The sequence below is a fragment of the Sceloporus occidentalis genome, unplaced genomic scaffold (assembly GCF_023333645.1).
Source record: "Sceloporus occidentalis isolate IW3139 unplaced genomic scaffold, rSceOcc1.0.p SCAF_6, whole genome shotgun sequence".
NCBI lineage: Eukaryota > Metazoa > Chordata > Lepidosauria > Squamata > Phrynosomatidae > Sceloporus > Sceloporus occidentalis.
In genome coordinates this window covers 19,851,880-19,875,620 of record NW_028316986.1, presented here as the reverse complement: position 1 = coordinate 19,875,620, position 23,741 = coordinate 19,851,880, and the positions used below count along the sequence as shown (strand labels likewise).

At 42.3% G+C, this 23,741-nt stretch overlaps 1 protein-coding gene across 1 annotated transcript; it reads left to right on the top strand.

Annotated features, from left to right (window-relative positions):
* Positions 1–529: 529 nt before the first annotated feature.
* Positions 530–19,779, top strand: LOC149310460 (visual system homeobox 1-like). The gene is made up of 5 exons (XM_089528984.1): positions 530–1,023; positions 8,381–8,459; positions 9,983–10,106; positions 14,473–14,653; positions 19,022–19,779. Exons 1-5 carry the CDS (start codon positions 549–551, stop codon positions 19,291–19,293), a joined length of 1,131 nt encoding a protein of 376 aa, XP_089385110.1. The 5' UTR covers positions 530–548; the 3' UTR covers positions 19,294–19,779.
* The last annotated feature ends 3,962 nt before the right edge of the window (positions 19,780–23,741 follow it).

Below are 23,741 nucleotides of genomic sequence, written 5' to 3'. Positions count from 1 at the left end.
TGTGTCTTAGGGTCGCCATGGGGCACACAACATACACACACAACACAAACTTATACTGTAGGAACGAATGGGTTCCCGCTGGGCCATGAAGCCCACTGGGCCAGTCCCACTGTCTCAGCCTCAGAGGAAGGCAAAGGGCAGAGAAAACCCCAGCCAGGGTCGGATCGCCTTCAGTCGGAGAAGAGTCGGGAGGCATCTGCAGGATGGAAAATGCCATCTCAATGCCATCCACACGATGATGGAAAGGCAGGCTCTGGGCTAGAAGAGCACTTGGGGGGGGGGCTTGGGAGGTCACACTCTCTCAGCCTCAGAGGAAGGTAAAGGGTAGAGCCCCGGCTTCTCTGGGCTGGAGCAAGCTTGCCAAGCCAAGCCCAGGACTGGAGGGCCCTGATCCCCATCCCTGCCCATTGGCTCCGCTGCCCCTCCCTCCCTCCCTGGCTGGCTGGGCGCTGATTGGCTGCCTGGGTCGGGAGGGAGGCTTAAAAAGTCGGGTGCCTGCTCTGCCTCCCTCCTTTGCCTTGCCTTGCCTTGCCTTGCCTTGCCTTGCGATGCCCGGCCGGGAGGATCCCTCGGAGGAAGAGGAGGAGGAGGGCAAAGGCAGCTCCAAGGGCAAAGCCCAGCTGCTGCCCTCCAGCGAGAAGCCCCGCCTGGGCACCAGCAGCAGCAGCAGCAGCCTCCCTTTGGGCCCCTGGCGCTCCACGCGGGGCTTCGCCATCACCGACCTCCTGGGCTTGGAAGCCGAGCTCCAGCCCCAACAGCCCCAGCCCCCGCCGGAGCCCTCCGGAGCCCCCGCGGCCTCCGCCGCAGCCCTTCCCCTGGGCCTGGGCTTCCTCTGCGGCTTCGCCCCCCAGCAGCCCTCCCCCGGGGGGCCCCCGCCTTGCCTCCTGCCGGCCCACCTCCCCTTCCTCCAGACCCACCACCACCACCACCAGACCCATCATCCCCAGCACCACCACCACCACCACCATCATCCCCACCCTCCCTATGGCCCCGGAGCGGAGAAGCACAAGGAGAACATCTCCGGTAAGACTTTCTTTGGGTTAGAAAGGGGTTGCCAGCAGAAAGTTTTCTTCGTCCTGCTGCAGGCAGGCAGGCCTGGAATCTAGCATCTGTCTATCTAGCTATCTCTCTGTCTCAGTATCTAGCTCTGTTTCCTTGGAGGTCTTTAAGCAGAGGCTGGAGGGCCATCTGTTGGGGGTGCTGGGATTGAGAGTTCCTGCATGGCAGAAGGGGCTTGGGCTGGAGGGCCCTGTAACTATCATCTAGCTATCTATCAATCATCTATCCATCCATCTATCATCTATCTAGCTGTTGGTCTAAACTATCTAGCTATCATCTATCTATAATGATGATAATATTTATCTGTATCCCACTCTTTTCCCAGAACTAGGACTCAGAGTGACTTCACAATATTAAAAACAACAACACAATTAAAAACATAATAATAATAATAATAATAATAATATGTTTTATTTATAGACCGCTATTCCGCGATGATCATAGCGGTGTACAGTAAAATCGTAATACAATACAAAATACAGTTAAACATAGAAAAGAGGTGCTTTAAAAATGGAATTAAATTATTACAATGTTAAAATAGATAGCTATTAAAAGAATAAAATACATTTTCAAAAGATAAAACTGTATAAAACTTATAAAAGTGTTTTATCTTATAAGATTTTTATTAGTTATTTACATAGTAATAGAAGTACAATATCTTACATGTTGTATTACAATAAGTTTCCTTCTTGTTCTCTTCATTTCTTCTTCTTGCTTGTCTAGCACTTCCTGCTTCAAATCTCCTTTTTGCGTTCCTTGTTTTCTTTCATCTTCTTGCTTCTCCCTCCCAGGATATACATTCCCCTATACATATGTAATGTCTCTGATCTTACTGTACCTCTAATATGATTCTTAATATCTCCTACTATACAGTCTCTATAAAACACTTTAAGTGTGTGTGTGTGTGGTGGCTTGAGTGTTGGGTTGTGACTCTGGAGTCCAGGGTTCAAATCCTGACTCAACTATGGGAAACCCATGTGGTCTAGTCACACTCTCTCAGCTCAGAGGATGGCAATGCAATGGTGAACCCCTTCTCTGAAGAAAATGGCCAAGAAAACCCTGGGGCTGGTTGGCCTTAGGCTTTCCAGAAGGGGGAAAGGACTTGAAGGCACACAACACACACACACACACACACACTGTAGAAATGATGTAGTTAGACACCTCTTTAGCTGCCACGGCTCCATCCTTACAGACTCCTGGGATGTGTAGTCTTGGCAGGCACCATCTGTCTTTGGTAGAGAAGGTGAAAGAGTGTGTAAAACTACACATCCCTGGATGCCATAGGATGGAGCTCCCACACTGGTTCCCTCCGGGCCATGAAACCCACTGGAGGACCCTTGGGCAAGTCTCACTCTCTCAGCCTCAGGGGAAGGCAATGGCAAATCTCCTCTGAGCAAATCTTGCCAGGAAAACCCCATGATAGGTTTGCCTTAGGGTCACCGTAAGTCAGAAACAACTTGGAGGCACACTCCTAACTCCAGAAACTTTCCCCCAAAAGTCATTTCCTCAAGTGATGTTTTGTAGCAAGTAGCATTTCTGAGGGAATAAAGTAATTTTAAGTGTGATGCATCTCTCTGTACATATGCGTAACCATGGGAAAATGCACATGTGTGTGCACTCTCACATGTACCCACAGAGATACACATGTCACTACCTGGTAGGGCCCCTCTGTTTATTCTTCATATTGCATTGATTTTTTTTTGTTGTTGTTTTGTAGGAAAGTCTTGAAAGTTTAGCTCCCAGCCTAGGCCTTTCAGGATCTCTTTTTGGAGCAACTTTCTTCAGAGTTTCTCCTCCTTTTTCGTGGACAAACTCCCATGCCTTGAAGAGCCCCTTGTCCAAAGGGGCAAGGACATCAATTATAAAAAGAGAGGTCCCCTGTTTCTGGCTGCCTCTTTCTGTGCTGGGGCAAAACTGTCACCTGTTGATTCATGCTGATCATGGAGTCCTAAAAGTAATTTCTTAAAAAAAGCATTGCCCATCAAAAGGGACAGAACTTTTCCTCTGTACCCTCCTGCCCTTCAGCCAGCCAGCAGCATCCCTGTGCCAGGGGCCCAGATGCCAACTGATGGGTGACTTGCTCTTTGCCAGACAGTAAGCTTCTTTACTTATAGTTCTTCATAGTTTTTTCTAGTTCTTCTATGAAATAACTTAGAAAAGATCCTAAAGAGCAAAGATATACAACAAACTTTGGGGTAGAAGTTACAGCAGCAAAATAGTAGATGAGAAAGAGACAAAGTTTTGCAGAGAAAGGATCCTGCAGTTCCCAGAATTTCTCAAATCAACCCAGGTACTTTATTGTGGTTATGTGCCTTTAAGCTGTTTCCAGTTTATGGAGACCCAAAGGTGAACCTATCACAAGGGTTTTTTTGCCAGGTTTCTTCAGAAAGGGTGTGCCATTAACCTCCTCTGAGGCTGAGAGAGTGTGACTTGCCCAAGGTTACCTAGTGGGTTTCCATGGCTGAGATGGGATGAAGACCTTGGTTTCCAGAATCATAGCTCAAACCAAAAAGTTCAAAAAAATGAACTTTCAAGCCCTGGATGTGTTTTGTTTTGTTCCTATCCTACCGTATTCTCACTACAGGAATGACTGTTGGAGTTTTGCTGCATAGATTTGTGTATGTAATATGAAGAAATACATACAGCTGTTGTTGTTGTTAACCTATAGCATTATTACTGATACCTGCTGGGAAGCACTATCTGTCTGACCAGATTCTACCCTGTTTTGTTGTGTGCCTTGTTTCTGACTTATAGCGACCCTAAAGCAAACCTATCATGGGGTTTTATTGGCAGATTTGTTCAGAGGGGGTTTGTTTTTGCCTTCCTCTGAGGCTGAGAGGATGTGGCATGCCCAACATCATCCAGTGGGTTTCAGTGGCCAAGGGAGGACAGAGGCACCACACATCTCCAGTAACCTGTATTAAATAGGCACCCCCAGAAATCACAGATGCTTGCCCTTTGTGAAGCTCTGTAAGGCCCAGAATGTTTCTTGTTTTGTTTTGTATTGAGATATAGAACAACAAAGGTAACAGAGCTCCTCTGAGCATGGGAAGTGTGCTTTTCCTTTGCTAATGTTGAATAACAATAAACACTCCTCATCTTTCTGGGATCTACAACACAATCCTGTCTCAGCTCAGTAAACCTCACTGACTTTAGAATTCAAAGATATAGCCATGTTAGTCTGCAGAATTAGTATGTAGAGAGATCTTGTAGCACCTTTGAGACTAACTGAAAGAAACAATCAGCGATACCTTTATTGGCCAACTGAAATGTACAATATACTTGTTGCAAGCTTTTGAAGTTCTGTGGGCTTTTTCAACAGGCAAGTTGTTACATGGAATTTCGAAAGCTTGCAACAAGTATATTGTGCATTTTGGTTGGCCAATAAAGGTATTACAGGTGAGATACAGACTGCCCAAAAGGGCGGTCTCCCGCCGCCCTCGTTTGTTGCACGAGGGAGCCGCAGCGGACAAACCGCATGGCTCCCTTGTGCAACAAAGAACCCGCAAAAAGTGGCTTCCTTCTGCAGCGCCATTATGACGCCACAAGGCACCAATGGCGCACTTGTGGCGTCATGAAGGTGCTGAGACATGTGGATGCTAGGCGTCCATCATGTCAAAATAGCGGCGCCCATGTGTATAGGGCGCCACCATTTTTACGCCCTCATTACATGCAAGGGGCAAGGTGCATCAGGAAGCGCTGCCCCTCACGTGTAATGACGGCACCCGATAGGGCCTGTCAATACAGCACCACAGATGGATTTTTGTTTGGATTTGTTAAATCGCGAACACAGCTACCCTTGCATGTTGAAAGAAAGAAGTTGGCGGCATGAGTTTATGTAGACTTAGTTCTACATCCGCAGATGCATTTTACACTCCACTACATGAGTGTAGAGCATCCTACACTCATCTATGGTCTTCACCTACAGGCTAGTTTTCAATGCCAAACTGGACTTGTTACTTCATTTCCACACACAAAGACTAGTTTCCAATGTCTGTTCACACACAACTATAGTTAAATCTAGACTTGCCACTTCATTTCCATATGCCAAGGATTTTGAATTTGAATTGACATTCTCACACACCAGTGTCATATACTGGTCTGTCCTTAGCTTTACACTCCACCAAATTCATCTGTGGAATTAGACTTAAGTCTATGAAAGCTCATGCTGCCAACTTCTTTCTTTCAATTAGTCTCAAAGGTGCTACAAGATCTCTCTACATACTCACTGAGTTTAGTCAGACTTACTCCCAAGTAAATATGAGGCAACATGACTCATGGGAAAAGATGATAATGCTTGGTAAGTGGAAGGGAAACTGATCAATCAAGGAAGCCACAGCCCTGAGTTTGCCAGAGCAGAGCAGCTGATGACCAGGGCAAATGGGGGTCCGTCATTCATAGGACTGCCATAAGTCAAATTTGACTTGATGGCAAATAATAACAACAACAAAACATGTGCATTGGGTTCAGGCCTAAGTTTTCAAGTGGGTTGGACTTTCAAGTGTGTGTATGTGTGTGCTGTATGCCTTCAAATTGTTCATGACCTAAAGCAACTCTAAAGTGACACTATCACAGGATTTTCTTGGTAAATTTCTTCAGAGGGGGTTTGTGGATTTTCAAGTAAGCATTGGTTTCTCTCTTTGACTTAACCACTAGTTTCACCAAAGTCTGCTCTACCTGTTGCTAATCCTGTTGGCTCCATCTCATATGCAGACAGAGATGGTCTCACTATCCATTGGAAGTTTTCTGAGTTTCCATGAGATACATCTTTAACCAAAAGCCATTATCTATCAATCCCAAATACATTGCAAGTTTAGTTGTAGAGTTAGAAAAGCATGTTCATCAAAGCTTTTCTCTTTCTTTTACTACTTCAAACAACTCATTTCAGTAGCACTGAAAACAACCAAGATTTCAGAATGGAGTAATAGTCAACTGGAGCCATGGCGTAATGGTTTAAGTGTTGGACTATTACTCTGGAGACCAGGGTTCAATTCCTTTCTCGGCCATGAAACCCATTCTCTCAGCCTCAGGGGAAGGCAATGGCAAACCTTCTCTGAACAAATCTTGCCAAGAAAATGCCATGATAGGGTCTCCATAGGGTTGCCACAAACTGGAAATTATTTGAAGGCACACAACAACAATGATCAACTACTTCCACAGATTCAGAAGGTACATTGTGCCAAAGAATTCTGGAAATATCAACTTCCAAAGTCTGTATGCCAAAGGGTATCTCAGCCAGCCTTTGAACTGGTCCACAGCTCAATGGTAGAACCCCTGCTTTACATAAAATATGTCTCTGGAAACTGCATTTCTCAAACTTTCCCCCTCCCAGCATATAAGATCACAACATACATCATCTCCACCTAGCATAACCTTTGACCACACTGGTTGAGGATGATGATAGTTGTAATATGACACATTTGGAGGTTGCTGGTTTGGGGAAAGCTAGCTGCAATTTTTGCACCTCTGCAGCTTATCTGGCACTTTACCACAAGGTAGAAAATACCCATAGAACTGGCTTTGTCTATTGCATTGTGGAATTCACTGCATGATATCCCCAGAGAAAAGTGACTCCCTGTTTGTGTATCTGATGTTCACCTTCCTTTCCAGGGAAGAGATGAAATGAATGCCTTGCTTGAGTTAGTAATCTCAGAGAGGGAGAGAGAGCACTGATGCTGAGCGAGGGGTCAGAATAACAGTGAAGAAGGGGGGAAAGAGCACTAAGAGATTACTGAGTTCTGAAAATTACTGTACCTATCTTTTGCGTGTTAGTGCTCCAGTCTTATGGTGCTTTATTTGGTTGGAGATACATCCTCGTCTTCCAGTTTTCATACAATTGTAGGCTTTTGTTTGAAGAAAAAACTGTTCCATGAACTATTGGGAAGCTAAGGAATTTGGAAATAACCTGTTTGAAGTGAGTATGCAAAGGGATCTTTCAGCATCTTTGAGACTAATCGAAAGACAGAGGTTTGTAGCATGAGCTTTTGTAAACTTGCATCTGAGGAAATAGGCTCACGTTTACGGAAGCTCATGCTATGAACCTCTGTCTTTCAGTTAGTTTCAAAGGTAGCTGCACGATCCCTTTGCATATGACTTTCCAGCATACTGACTCTGATTCTCTACACCAACTAACCTTATACTGTACTGAAATGTTAAATGGAGTGGGGTGGGACAAAAATATTGGATAACATTTGCTGTATTACAGAGATGCTCCTTCCAAGACCAACAGGGGGTTTGCTCCGGATACTCCTCTTTCTTCTTTCTTTTGGCCCAGTTGGTGGACAAATTGGGTTGCCTCTAATTCTACTCCCGCCTTAGCCTCATAGAAAGCTGCCCATCTGTTCTTGCTGCTCTCCTGGTGCTGAAAATCCAGTGTTTGTGCCAGCACTCCCCACCCATTTCGTTTGCCTGGCAGTGGAGATGGATAGGGCTGACCTATATTCCTAATGACTGGGGAGAGTGGTTTTAATCAGCGCTGGCCACTAGCCAACCCTACTTGCTGCCCTGGATGGCAATCATCTGCCCACCTTTTCCTTGGCTACTGCCACGGCATAGGCTGGCAGGCAGATTGCCTGTGAATTAGGTGATGGCATAGTGGTACACATAGAGTACCTGTTGCATGTACACACTCTCACACATAAAACAAACACATTCCTAGAAACAGATTGTAACAGTGGCTATTAGCAGATGTTGAAGATGCCATCCCATTAGAATAGGAGCTGGCACAAGATTCAGCTGAATGTATCAGTAATTGGTGAGAAATTGGCAACAACTAACCGTTTAATAACAGTAGCAGTAAAAATGACCTTTCTGCTGTTCTAGAATTATGCTGCTGAAATTAAGAAGGCTTTTGACCAATCAAGAGTGGATTTTTTCATAGAAAGGATATGAACTGGGTTCATTTCTGGTTCTCAAAACAAATTCCTCTATTGAGATTTATTTTCTTCTTAGTTATGTCTTTTGCATCACATAGCTCAGAGGTCTAATAGAAAAGTTGATACCGCAAAGCTCAAGTCAGTTTGTGCTACATTGGAATATGAGGTGTCACCACTTCCCCTCTTTATTTTTGATAGGTCTTGAAAACTTGAATAATTTTCAGTACTGATTTGCAATCATTATTATTGTTTTTATTGATTATTTTTGGTATATTTTGATGTGCTTTTATTTCATCTTAATGTTGTGTGCCACTTGTTAATATTGTGAGTGGGGAAAAACCCTGCCATTTTAAAAAGGATAGACATAGTTAAAACAAAAGTGAATAAAAATAACAAGAGATTTGATCAATATCTTTTCCCCCCTCCCTCATCAAAATGATAAAAAGATGAAGACAGTTTGTCAGGTGACAAGAACAACTTGAAGACTTCTGATGCGCAGATCAAGAGAAAGAAACGGCGGCATAGGTAAAAATATATAAATAATATTGAATGTACAGTATAGCAAGTGTCTTCCCAGCTTTGTACCATGTATTGAATTATTATAAGTCTTCTTAAGGATTTTTAGAGCATCATGTCCATGCTCTCACTCACATTTTGTCTTTCTGTCTTGTACAAATTTGATTTTTTTTTTAAAAAAAAATACCTGTCTGTAGATGTTTGAAAAAGAAATGACCTGCAACCACATGTAACTCATTAGGTGATTTCTTTTATACAAGAGAGTTCTGAGGCTTAAGACACAGAAACCATCCCATTTATCCTCAAAACCTTAAGCTTTAAGGAATGGGGAAACCCATGGCCTCCTAGATATTTTTGGATTCAAATAATCTACAATACTACATATGAAATTATTCATGGTAATGCAATACACAAATACATCCAAAGAAGGGGAAAGTGATTTTTTGGACTACATTTCTCATATCTCCCAGCCATCATGGCTACTGATCATTTGGTCCTGTGGGTTTTGGCAACTGTCATCCAAAAAAGTAATTTCCCCAAGCTCTGAATACACCAGCTAATCTCATTCATAATGAAACCATTTTTCTCAGAATATTCATTGTGTCATCAAAACCCAGGAACTATCAGATCATTCCATTTTTCCTCATTGTTGTCTCTTCCAACTGTATGATTCTATATGCAAGTATCCTCAATCTCTTCCTTCAGAGCACAACAGCTCCCAGAATCCTCCATGCTGGCTGGGGAATTTTAGAAGGCATAGTTAAAAACAAACATCCAAACCCTGTGTACACAGTGGCCTACATTATCCTCATGGGTCACAAATTGTTCATGGTTAGCCTGAGATCTACCTTGGATCAATGGAAAAAGATGAGGTACCATTTCAGGTTCCATTGACCAGAGCAACCTTCTTTAACCATCCAATCCAGACATCATGGACTTCAGCTTGCATCAGCTTCTTGGGATCATGGAGACAATGGATTTAAGCACTGTGATGATTCGTTGTACAGACAGCTGTTCCAATACATTTTGTTGCTTGAGATGGAGCAGCAAATAGTGCTTCTCATCCTCTCAGGTCAAAGTGCACAGTGTTCAAAGTTATTTTGGCTAATGAGGCAGAAAATCCCAAACACTTTGTCTTATCCTTGACAGTGGGGTGGGGGAGTACAAATTAAGTAACATTTTGAGTCCCAGTTTTGGGGAAAGGGTGGGATGTTGTGGTGGTGGTGGAGGTTATTGCTGCCCTTTTATGACAGCACAATTTCTCCCCTCTGGCTATTGGAAGGATGACCATGATTGTACCTATTGCATGCATACATAAGATCTAAAGCTGCTTTTTATATTGGACTAAACATAGTGACCCCTTTTGTCATAGGCAGCAGTATCAAATAAATATTCATGCTAATTTCTTGCATCTTGCAAAGTACAGATTTCCCTCCTTCCTGGATATATAACCGAGGCTAGTGGAGCATTCTTTGAACATGTGCATTGTCCTATCCTAACTATGATAGTTGTTGCTGTTTTTGTCCCTGTAGGACTGTGTTTACTGCCCATCAACTGGAAGAACTGGAAAAGGCTTTCAATGAAGCTCATTACCCCGATGTGTATGCCAGAGAAATGTTAGCTATGAAAACGGAGCTCCCTGAGGATAGGATACAGGTGTGTGTCCTGATGCCTGATAAATGATTATAAACAAAGATTGTGTGCATACCCTGTCAAGGCATTTATATAAAGTAATGGGGTGGAAATGGGATTGCGGACTTTGCTGACCAGTTCCTTTAGGGATATCATCCATGTCTTGAAGCCCTCTTATGTCACACAAATGACCAAACCATTTCCAGGGTTTGAAAACTGAGGCACTTAGCAGGGCAAAATGCCTAATGTAGTGATGGCTGTGATTGCATGTCACATGAGGCACTGGCCCACCACCCCTTCCACTGAAAAATAATGGGCACTGAATGTGACATCCATGGGGTTAAGGAGAGCATGGATAAATATCTCTCAGGAATTATTTTATCTTGGCAAATCCTGCCACAGTACAGGGCACGAGCCTAGGATGGATAATCTTTCAGCCATCTGATTCTAATTCAGCACTGTGAAAATGTGTACAGCTAGAAAGAACTGCTTTAGCCTGTTGAAATATGTAGAGAAAAACATTAGCTTGATGCTAGTTGCAATCTACAACCTGGCTAGTCCCAGACATTTCCCTGAGCTTGGGGACGGGGGGACAGGAGACTAACGTTAATGGGTTGTAGCTTGCTGACAGGGTTTGCACCATATGGGCTGCATATGGCCCTGATCATTTTTTGTACCATACTATAGTGTACGATAAAAAGCCAAATGTCTGTGTAAGAAATACCAGCTTACCAGAAAGCTCTGGGAACATGGCCGCCTAACCAAAAACAAAGGCGATAAGAGAGAAAAAATTACTATTATTATTACTGACCAGAGAACAAAAGATAAACCAAAAAGGTGTACTGCACTGGACAATAGTGTTCATAGAATCATAGAGTTGGAAGAGACCACAAGGGCCATCCAGTCCAACTCCCTGCCATGCATGAAAACTCAATCAAAGCATCCCCGATAGATGGCCATCCAGCCTTTGCTTAAAGACTTCCAAAGAAGGAGATTCCACTACTCTCCAAGGGAGTGTGTTCCACAGTTTAACAGCTTTTACTGTCAGAAAGTTCCTCCCAATGTTAAGGTGGAATCTCTTTTCCTGTAGTTTAAATCCATTGCTCCATGTCCTAGTCTCTGGTAGGGCAGAAACCAAGCTTGCTCCCTCCTCAACATGACACTCCTTCAAATATTTAAATAGGGCTATCATATCACCCCTTCACCTTCTCTTCTCCAGACTAAACATACCCAGCTCCCTAAGTCTCTCCTCAGAGGGCATGGTTTGCAGGCCCTCTTTTCTGCCTAAGTTTTGATGCAGTCATCTGTTGACACACAGACAGCTTAGTGATGGTCTGGTCATGGCATTACCAGATGTGAGAAATACTGAAGTCCAACAACATTTGAAGGGTCACATGTAGCCTGCCCTGCTTCAGACAAATATGTAATACTCTACATACGGAGCACACAAATTTCCACTTCTCTACTCTGCACCCCATCTCTATCTCTGCCTCATATTCTGTCCCTTACAATGCCTTCTACATTTTTTTAATTAAAAAAAACTATCCCAGAATCATAGAATCATAGAATCGTAGAGTTGGAAGAGACCACTAGGGCCATCCAGTCCAACCCCCTGCCATGCAGGAAATCCAAATCAAAGCATCCCTGACAGATGGCCATCCAGCCTCTGTTTAAAGACCTCCAAGGAAGGAGACTCTATCACCCTCCGAGGGAGTGCATTCCACTGTCGAACAGCCCTTACTGTCAGGAAGTTCCTCCTAATGTTCAGGTGGAATCTCTTTTCCTGTAGTTTGCATCCATTGTTCCAGGTCCTGTTCTCTGGAGCAGCAGAAAACAAGCTTGCTCCCTCCTCAATATGACATCCTTTCAAATATTTAAACAGGGCTATCTTATCACCTCTTAACCTTCTTTTCTCCAGGCTAAACATCCCCAGCTCCCTAAGTCGTTCCTCATAGGGCATGGTTTCCAGACCCTTCACCATTTTTGTCGCCCTCCTTTGGACACGCTCCAGTTTCTCAATGTCCTTTCTGAATTGTGGCGCCCAGAACTGGACACAATATTCTAGGTGGGGCCTGACCAAAGCAGAATACAGTGGCACTATTACTTCTCTTGATCTAGACACTATACTTCTATTGATGCAGCCTAAAATAGCATTGGCCTTTTTAGCTGCCGCATCACACTGTTCACTCATGTTCAACTTGGACTCCTAGATCCCTTTCACACGTAGTTTCATTCAGCCAGGTGTCACCCATCCTATATCTGTGCATTTTATTTTTCCGCCCTAAGTGCAATACCTTACATTTCTCTGTGTTGAATTTCATTTTGTTAGCTTTGGCCCAGCTTTCTAGTCTATTCAGGTCGTTTTGAATCTTGATCCTGTCCTCTGGGGTATTAGCTATTCCCCCTAATTTGGTGTCATCTGCAAATTTGATAAGTATGCTCCCAATTCTGTCATCCAGGTCATTGATAAAGATGTTGAATAGCACTGGGCCCAGGACAGAGCCCTGTGGGACCCCACTGGTCACTTCCCTCCAGGATGAAAAGGAGCCATTGTTGAGCACCCTTTGGGTTCAGCCGGTCAACCAATTACAGATCCATTTAACAGTTCCTTTGTCTAGCCCACATTTTACAAGCTTGTTTGCAAGAATGTCATGGGAAACCTTGTCAAAGGCCTTACTGAAATCCAGATATACTATATCCACAGCATTCCCTTCATCTACCAAGCTGGTAATTTTATCAAAGAAAGAGATTAGATTTGTCTGGCATGACTTGTTTCTCTGAAACCCATGTTGACTTTTTGTGATTATGGCATTGCCTTCTAGATGTTCACAGACTCTCTGTTTAATGATCTGCTCCAGAATCTTTCCTAGAACTGATGTCAGACTAACTGGACGATAATTGTTGGGATCCTCTTTTTTCCCCTTTTTGAAGATGGGGACAACGTTTGCCCTTCGCCAGTCTGCTGGGATCTCTCCTGTTCTCCAGGAGTTTTCAAATATGATTGCCAATGGCTCCGATATTACTTTTGCCAGTTCTTTTAATACCCATGGATGGAGTTCATCTGGTCCCGGAGACTTAAATTCATTTAGATTAACAAGGTGTTCCTCTACTATCTCTTTACTTATTCTGTGCTGAAATTCCCCTATTCTGTCCTCTGCTCCATTATCCTCAGGTTGAGCACCCTTTGCCTTTTCTGAGAAGACTGAGGCAAAGAAGGTGTTGAGTAATTCTGCCTTTTCTCTGTCTCCTGTTAGCATTTTGCCATCTTCTCCACGCAGTGGCCCTACCGTTTCCTTCTTCTTCCTCTTGCTGCGGACATATCCAAAAAAGCCCTTTTTATTGTTCTTAACCTCTCTAGCAAGCCTGAGTTCATTCTGCGCTTTAGCTTTTCTGACTTTACCCCTACACATGCCTGCTATTTCTTTGAATTCCTTTTTCGTGATTTCCTCCTTTTTCCATTTCTTATACATGTTCCGTTTCAAACTTAGCTCGGTTGAAAGTTCCTTAGTCACCCATCCTAGTTTCTTGAGACACCTCCCATTTTTCTTTCTCACTGGAACTGTTTGAAATTGTGCCTTCAGTATCTCCCTTTTGAGAAAGTCCCATCCGTCCTGAACTCCTTTATCTTTTAGTATTTCTGACCATGGAATCGCCCTCAATACTTCTCTAAGTTTACTGAAATCCGCTCTCCTAAAGTCTAGGATGCATGTCTGACTCTGCCTGGCTTCTCCTTTCCACTGTATTACAAACTCTAGGAGAACATGGTCACTTCCACCTAATGATCCCACCACTTGCACCCCAATGTTAACTATTTTCAACCAATGCAGAAATATTTTGTCAAAGATTATTGCTTCACTATGGTCCTCTACATTAGGAGTGTTGGCAACCTTTCTAAATATGTCTTCCAATTTCTACATGCTTGAGAGAGGGAGGAGGGAGTCACAAAAAAGGAACCTGTTTGCCAGTTCCCTTTAAAAAAAAAAACTACTTGTCAGATCACTGATTGCAGTGTCTCTTACCATTTTATTCTCTACCGATTCTTAAGCACTTCTGAATTCAATGCCAGAAAGGAGCCCTGGTGGTGCAGGGGTTATACACATGTACTGCAAACAACAAGGTTCAATCCCAGGGGCTCCAAGGCTTAGATCTTTTGTTACTTGCTATTTTAAAGCTATTCTGAATTAGAAACAAATTAGTGATTTAATACACATCACAAGGAGATCTACCAGTAGATCTCAGTCTATATTTCGTCCCTCTCTGGATGAGAACACACTTATGTTTTCTTGGCCTAATGACTTTGATTTTTTCCCTTCTTCCTCTCAATCTGCTTACAAATGTAGCTGCACATTCTGTGTTGTTAAAAATACACTTATGCTTGTACACCCAAAAGGTTTGGTTTCAAAACCGAAGAGCCAAGTGGAGGAAGCGTGAGAAGTGTTGGGGCCGCAGCAGCGTGATGGCTGAGTATGGCCTCTATGGAGCCATGGTGAGACACTCCATCCCACTACCAGAATCAATCATCAACTCAGCCAAAAGTGGGCTTGTGGGCTCCTGTGCCCCTTGGCTGCTTGGTAAGCAAACGTCTCACCCTGTGCATAACTCAGTTGGGTTTAAGTAGAAATTGTTTCCTTTATAATGCTGTTCTGGTATTGTGTCAGGAGTGAAAACCTTCCAAATGTTGAGCTGCAACTCCCAGCATTCCTCACAATTTACTTTGCTGGCTAGGGCTGCTGGAACTTACACCCCAACAGCATCTGGAGGGCCACTTGATTCTCTCCTGTGCATTATATGACCAGGAGGTAAGTGCACTGTTGCTCTGCATATATGGAAAGTGCTGTCCTGAAGACCTTCTCCTATAATCATGGGGACAGGATGGAGATTTGGACCACTGAAAAACTGAATGGTGGGTTGCCATTTATAACAGATGCTCTCCTCTTCTGGTGGCTGCTCTATTCTTATGGAGAATAATGGCAAAGGGGTTTGGACTAGTCATGCCCCACCTCCTCTATTTTTTATTTTTTAACTGTGATACAGAAGAGATGAATATGGTTATGAAGTACTTCCAAATAGTTGCCTAAAAGTGCTGTAGTTCTGCCTGCTACTGCAGTGATGGTAAAACCTGTTATCCAAACCTGATAGATGGTAGTTTGATATTCCTATAACAAGGGACCTATAATGGTGTGTGTAAGTGTGTATGTATGAGAGAGGGAGAGAAGTAGCAGTGATGCATTCAAGTCTTTTGCTTCAACACTAAAGTTTCAAGTCTTTGCAAGAATACTTTCAAGTCTCAAGTTTGGGAGCCAACTTTAACAGGAAAAAAGGGTGGTGATGTGGGATGGGTGGGTGGATTTACAAAATCAAGAAAATGTGCACCATGGAGAGGAGCAGCAAACATGTTAGGTCTTATGATGGAAGGATCCTTCTAAAGTTTTTCAAAAGCTTTAGAAGGCTCCACTGATGTGCCATGAGATTATCATCTCCACCTTAAGCCCATTGCCTAACGCGTTTGCTGTTTCTGGATAAAGTTAGACCAGTAAGTCAGTTGCTAACAATATACGTACAAGTCTTGAATCGAGTCAGTGCATAAATTACTGCAGAGTCAAGTCCAAGTTGAATCCTTGAACCAACCTGAGTCAATCGACTCAAGTCTACTTCACTGAGTTGTAGAGTATATACCAGAGCTTGGAATGTTATCTTTTGGACCGTTTTTTGAACAGCAGTGGCAATGCTAGCTGGGGAATTCTGGAAGATGCAGCCCCAAATGTAGCTTTTTTTCACCTCTGATGTATGAACAGAAGAGCACAGAAGTTGTCTTAACCACTGGTCCATCTAATTTAGCATTGTTGACACTGACTGGCAGTGCCTGCTCAGGGTTGTAGAACAGAAGGAAAGCAAGAGGTGCAAGTTGATGCAACCTCTGCAGGGCTAAAGAGCACACAACTGATACAGCTGAATTCTAGACTCTATTTAAATACTTAAGAGTTTAAAATTTAGTACTTTATATTCCAAAATTACCTATGTAGATTTAAGTTGCTGAATTGCATCGTATATTTTCAGTTTATTTATGTAAGGTATACATGTTTTAATTGTTTTTAAAAAATAAAATCTAGACGTTTCTGTACACAATGGAGTTCAGGGACTTATTTATATCAGTGACATACTCTTTAGCACTTTGGGGTTTGTTTTTCTCTTGAGGGTTTAAGGCAGGCGTTCTACCAGTCCTTTGGAGCTGCCAGGGATTGAACCAGGACTCTTCTGCCTGAAAACCACTTACTGTACTCTTCCATTGAGTTGCAGTCCCTCTCTCCTTGTACACTCTTCTTTGATACAAGTCTGTTGAGAGCAATTGAGAGTCTATTGAGACTTTTATACAAGTCTATTGAGAGCAATAGGAAGCATGAGCAATAGCTGTATGATAATTCTTACAGAATGGCCTAAATCCAGTTGCTAATCCCAGCTAAAGTGGACACACTGAATCAATTGTTAAGTGTCAGTCAACACTTACATAAATCTTAAAATTAAAGCTGTAACTGGTTAAACCTATGTAAGCCCCCATGCATGATGGACTGGGAAAAGACAGTGTAACAACAGTGGAATAAAATAGTCTCACATAATAATAATAAGAATAATAACTATAATAAGCGGTAAGGTAATCCCCTTTAATAGTTTTCTGTCACAGAATTCCTAAGGACCTCACCATACTAGAAATCCCAGGATACAATAGGACAGAACCATGAAAGTTAAGATGTTTTCAAGCACATGTCTTCATGAGAGAAAGAAAGTTGGTTTTGCATTGCTAAAAGTAGTTCACTGTGAAATCCATAACCCTATTCCATAAAGCAGCACTCATCCTTTTCTGAAGAGCAAATTAAACTCAGTTTAGGAATTTTGTCAGAATGGATAAAAACCAGCTTTAATCTAACACTGCTTCTCTCATTGTGCTCCCTGCAGGATAGGGTCCATTGTGTAGAATAAACTTCTGTCTTTCGATATTCATGGTGGTAATCCTAGTTTATATGAAAATCCACTGCTTTACATTCCATGGATGGGGTTGCATGGGATTTCAGTATGCCCAGCTAATTGCAAGGCCACCCTAAAATGTCTTATTGGTTGGGTGGATAAGATGCCATCCTTTCTCCATTCCATGTACACAAACCAACTGACTTTGCAGCTGAATCACTGGAAATGAGATACAGTCTTCCATCACAACTGCGGCAGCAGGATAGTTCAGGAGCTCTAGACATAGTTGTAGTGGATACATAGGTCTGTCCTCCCAGCAGCAGAGGAAATTAGGGGGGAAAATCTGGAAGGATTTCACCATTGCTCTGTAACATCTGCCGGTAAAAGGGTAGGATAGCCCTGGCTATTTGGAACCAATCAAACTGTTGCAGGGTATGGAATCATGTACAGTGGCACTGCACTGCAGATTCAGGAACATATACTATTTGCATGTTAATGGATCACCCCAACACAGATATCAAATTAACTGATTATTTTAATAAGCTGCAATTAACACACTAAATGGCAAAACCCACCAAACAGTAATCATAAACAGGTATTAATAATACAATAATACCACCACAGTGTTCAAAAAGCCTTTGGCATGCTTGAAACAGCATCACCTCCAGAAGGGTCCTGTACAAATTAGGCTGGTTACATGAATTAGAAGACAGCACTCCTGTTCCTTTTGAGAGTTGTGTGGAGATGACATATTAGGAGGTGAAGCTTGCATGATGTTTTCAAGCAATTTTAATCTGGCCACTCGACCACTCCACCTTAAACAGACAGTGCATAGAAGGGGAGGATGAGAAACCAAAAAAGCACTGCATGGATTTAGACTCTTAAGTTTCATTTGTATGTTTGCTGAGAAAATATCCAAACTAATAAGAATTATTTGCTTATTTACACCAATTTTGCTTTTGTCCCACCTACTCAGACCTTATCCCTAACGCTCTTATTTTGTCTTCTGCTAGTTCACAGTTGCCAACATCCTTTTCAAACTGGAATTTGGTCTGGGACCAAAAAAAGTTCCCATTCTTAACTTCTAGTGCAGTGGTTCCCAACCTGTGGGTCAGGACCCCTTTGGGGATCGAATGACCCTTTCATAGGGGTCGCCTAAATCCATCAGAAAACACATATTTGCATATAGCAACGAAAATAATTTTATGGCTGGGGGTCACCATTAGGAAGGTTGAGAACCACTGTTCTAGTGGCTAGCATGACATACAAAAGTGTAAATCTACCTTATGTATTTGTTGTTGTGGAGATTCTCTTCACCCTCCACAATGACCAAAGCACCCCCAATCATGTTTTTGTTGAACTAGCTCCTTGAATGGCAATTTTGTGGCTGGAGAAGAGTGCAGAAATCAGAGAACCACCTGGCTATGCCCCATAACCAGACACAGATCTACAACATCTTCCACTACTTCAGTAGTAGGTGGAGTTAGGTTATTTTAGACTAAGAAAGGGGAACATATAGCCATAGAGATGTTGTTGGATTGCAATCCTCATCACCCTAGCCAACATAGCTAATTGTGGGGGATGATGGGAGAGTTGTGGCCCTCCAGATGTTGGACTTCCAAGTCTCAGTATTGCTAGCTTGCATAGCCAGTGGTGAGAAATGATAGCAAATGCAGTCCAAAAACCTCCCCAGTTCAGGGGGGCAGTTAAAGTTTAAAGGAGCTATCCAGGGTGCTGAACACTATCCCTAACATACGGTAATGGCCTCAGAATCTTTGATAACTCTTTTAACATTCTGACTAAAACCCAGACTGGATGGTCACCTCATTGACTTGGAAGCTAAAACAGCCAACATTGGCCATATTTCCCATTGCTGGTCAGTTAATAGGAATGTGTTTTGGTCAAATTAAGAGTACCAGCCTTGCCAGCCAATTTTAGATTTAATCAGCATTGTGGTCTATTATCTTATTTTTGTAAAGGAATGCATAAGAAGTCAATCGATGTTCCAAGGAAATCTGAAAATGAGGAGAAGGGGAATGGTGGCTGGAAATCTGAGCACCCTGAAGAGGAATTAAAAATGAAGCCAGAAGAACAGGAAAGAAGTTTCACTGACAAATTCAGCTCCATGGACAATTCTGAAGACATTGCGATGGACCTCTCTAGCACTGCAAAGCAAGAGAAAAAGAGCAGCACTTTGAGACAAAGTATGAGTGGAGCATCACACCTAAAAATAAAAGACAGTGAACACTAAGTGTGGGGCTGCAATGGGGTGGTAGCGTAGGGCAGATGTGATAACCTAGACAAAAAATAAGATAAGCAAACCTCACCAGTCTTTGGAAATGTGAATATTTATTAATATTTTATTAATAATTATTAGTATTTTTCCCAGCTAGGTTAGCTAATACAACATTTTACATGCAGATGGGACCTGCCCAAGATATATTGTTTATTTTTTCATCTTTAAAGTTATTTATTTGTAATTGAGATAACTAATAATTAGATGTAGTTGAGTTCTCCTCCCTTTTAACATGCCACACTAAAGTCACCTTTTATTAGCAATTCCAGAAAAATGCTAATAATGTTACGTTCTATAACGGGGGGAAAAACCTGGGTGCTAAACCAAGAGATGATCATAATAAAGCTGAGCTTTTGGTTCTTCGGAGATGTTAATCCTTATGAACAAGAAGGATTTCTGGGCTCTACAATCCTTGGTCAACAATATCATTATTAGGATCACCCCCCCTTCCCCCCCCCACACAAAAATTTATGCATACTCTGGGAAAGTTGTTTTGATGTTAAATTTTGTAAACCGCTATGATCTCTAAGGAATAGCAGTCTAGAAATAAACTTTCATTTCATTCATTCATAGATCTTCGCAATTTTTAAGAGATGCCCGCAGTTTTGTGCATATTGGCTTGGTTCTAATTGCCTGAACACATGGACTTATTTTTTTAATATTTATATATATGTTGTTTCTAATGTTAGCTGCAGTTGCAGAACAGGAAGAGCTTTCCTCTGTACTGTCGGAAGCAGTCTAAACTTCATTGTGGGGTCTGGGTGAGTGGTCACAGAACAGGCACCAAGAGCTATAATAATGCTAACCTCGCCTTTTGCATAAAAGAGTTTTGAAAATGCACATTATGAAGTCAAAATACACATGAAGACTGATTCTTTCCCACTCTTCCTAGCAAACAAAACTGCAAAGAATACTTCTTGTACACCACTTTATTAAAATATGTTGGTTCATGAACCGAATCCAACACTTGGCTCTCCTGATACTGTTGGGCTAAAACTCATCTATTCCTGTTGGATATGCTGGCCAGGAGTCAAGGGATTTGCAGTCTACTGTCTGGAGAACCATAGTGCCCATCCCCACTTTAGGAACTGGATTATTACTAGCTGGGCATCCACCCTATATGTTTAACTTCCCACACCTGGTGACCTCAAGATTTCCCATCAACTCCAAATATCAGAGTTGATGGTAATAGTAGTTGGAAGTTTCAACTCATTTGGAGGGCACCATCTTTGGAAAGGTTGCCTGAGTATACCAGATATGTTTACAGTATTTTATTTTGTTAGAATTTGCTTGCATTTGTTGTTAAATTATGACAAGCTGCCTCGGGTCCCATGGCAGGAGAAAGGTAGGGTATAAATTGAGTAAACAGATGAATAAATTTCAATGGGAATTGCACCAGCGGGGTATGCTCAATTCAAACAGGGCAAATTCCAATAGTTAGTCTCAACTAGAATGGACAATCAGTAGGAACTTGGTAAGTCAATATTTGTGAGTTCTGTTAGTTCAATTGGTTTGCTGTTGTTGGGACAAATCTCTAGATCTAGGCCAGGAATAGGAACTGTGTGGCCCTTCAGATGTTATTGAATAGCAGTCTATGGCATTCCTTACCATTGGTATGTTGGCCTCCGCATTCCCACCCCTGATTAGGGCCTTGGTCCCAATACCCAGATCCCACATGGAGTTATATGTGAGCCCAAGTGCCCCAGAGAATGCTTTATTGAGCTTTAGAAAACTACCAGGAAAACCTCAGCCTATGTTAGAACGTAGAGCAGAACAAATGATCACGTGGGCCCTCCCTAACCCTTCAGAGAGTGTGGGAGACCTTGGTTGCGCAGAATGATGGGTTCATATCAGAGGCCCTTTATTTACTTTGAAGATGCTGCATCAGGGTATCTTGTGTTTACAATCTCTAATAAGATTCAGGTGCTGCAGGGATGCAGAAGATTGCGGTATGCGTTTTTCTCCTTAGCCTACATAAACTATTCTAGTGCCACTGCTTTCCTTAAAGATGTGGCACATTTATAAACAGAGTTCCTGCCTTCACTGCTGGTTTCAGTAGGAGAAAATAAATACAGGTTGATTCTCCCTTATCTGGAATTCCAATCCAAAATATTCCAAAATCCAAATCTTTTTCATGGGTGGCTGAAATGGTGACTCCTTTGTTTTCTGATGTTCAGTGTACACAAACTTTGTTTTATGCACAAAATTATTTAAAATATTATGTAAAATTACCTTCAGGCTAGGTTTATAAGATGTAAATGAAACATACATGAATTTTGTGTTTAGGCTTGGGTCTCATCTCCAAAGATATCTTATTATGTATGTACAGTGGGCTCTTCCCTTATGCGAGGGATCTGTTCTGGACCCACCCACCCCATGTATGTGAAATACCGCGTATGGTGGAGCCCCATTGAAAATAATGGGGCTCGTGCCTGTGGTATGGTGTGGGCGCCACAGGAGCATGTGCCATTGTTTCTTCTGGCACATGGCTTTCAGCATATGGCGTGCCCGCATATGACACGGGCGCACTGTATATGCAAATACAGATATTCCAAAATAAAAAAAAAATATCAATCCAAAACACTTGTAGTCCAATGCATTTCGAATAAGGGAAACTCAGCCTGTAGCTAATTGGATTTGATGGAAGAGACAGTAAGAGCTGTATCTAGGTGGGTTGTAAGGAAGAACTGAAGACGTAGCAGAGTTGGGTGTTGGATCTCCATCTATGATGAGCTGCAAGATAGCTAAATGGAGGTCCGCTTCAATATGCAATAACTCTTAGGTTTTTGAATGTTACTTGCTATGCATAATAGAACTCAAACATTTTTTGAGGGGGAAAATCAAGCCATTGAAACCAGTAATAAAATAATGCTATTTTGTAAAATGTTATAGGAAAATATTTTGTAATATGTTTGTAAAAGTGTCAATGCTTTGATTCCTCCTGGTCTTTTTATATCGATGTCTAAAAGCACTTTAGAGACCTGTATTTTCTGAATGTTACCCTCCTTATATTGTTTGTCATTTATTTATTAATATGTATTCATAAATAAAAGTTCTGTGATTCTTTGTGGAGTGCATTTTGGTCACTTGACTGTAAAAATGCAACTTGCATTTTATTTCTTTATCGAATCACCAGCATCGTCCCCAACATGAGACTCAAAGTAGTTACAGTACAAGTAGATAGTCTAGGACCCAAGCCATATAGGGCTAGTACTTGGATGGACCACTAGTGAACCTGTTGCAAGAAGGAAGATATGTTTCCCCAGTCAGCAGTCTAGTGGCACCACTCCTCCTGTCTATCCAGAGAATGAACATTCAGGGTATGTACCAACACATCATTTTCATACCCTCCCAACATTTGCAAAGGCTCAAGATGCCATTGGATCTTGGAAGTTAAGGAGGATCAGCCCTGATTAGTATTTGGATGAGAGACCACCACCATGCTATGGGCTGGATTTCAGAGGAAGAAAGGAATGGCAAAACCACCTCTGAGTATTCCTTGTCTAAGAAAACCCTATGAAATTCATGGGATCATCCTAAGTCTACATGTGACTTGAAGGCACACCCACACAAGGTCAACTTATCATAGGGTTTTATTGGCAAGGTTTTTTTCAGATGAACTTTGCCACTGAATTATTTTAAGGCTGAGAGAATGTTACATACCAGGAGTACCCCCAAAGTGTGAACCTGCATTTTCAGGGGAAGAAATCAAGCAGGAATCTCAGCACTACCCTCAGAGCACCCCTCCAAGAAAAAGTGAAACCATTGTAGAACAGTACATCCAAATTCCATCCCAGATAGGAGACTCAGAAGGATACCATGGTTGATGGTATCTAAAGCTGCTGAGAGGTCCAGCAGAACAGCAGTTCCCCTGTCCAGTTCCCTGTGTCAATCCACTAAGGTGACCAGAGGTGTGTCTATCCCATAACCTAGCCTGTAACCAGACTGAAATGGATCTAGATAATCTATCTCATCCAGGAACCTCTGGAGTTTGGAACTTGTCACCTGCTCCAGTACCTTGCCCAAGAAGGGGATGTTGGAAACTGGCATATAAAATCTATTTTAAAAATCTATTTTGTTTGTTGTTATGTGCCTTCAAGTCATTTCTGACTTATGGCAATCCTAAGTGAACCTAAGATGAACTTACGGCAATCCTAAAGTGAAACTCCATGAATCTATTATGGAGTTTTCTTACAGGATCTATTCAGAGGGGGTTTGTAATTGTTGTCCTGAGGCTGAGCGTGTGTGTCTTGTCCAAGTGGGTACTTATATCAGAGCCAGGATTCAAACTCTAGTCTCCCAAATCACAATCCACAACACTATGCTAGCCCTAAAAACTATACAAACCTTAAAATCTGAATTACAAATTTAGAAGCCCACACCCATTAGTTTTAAAAATCCTA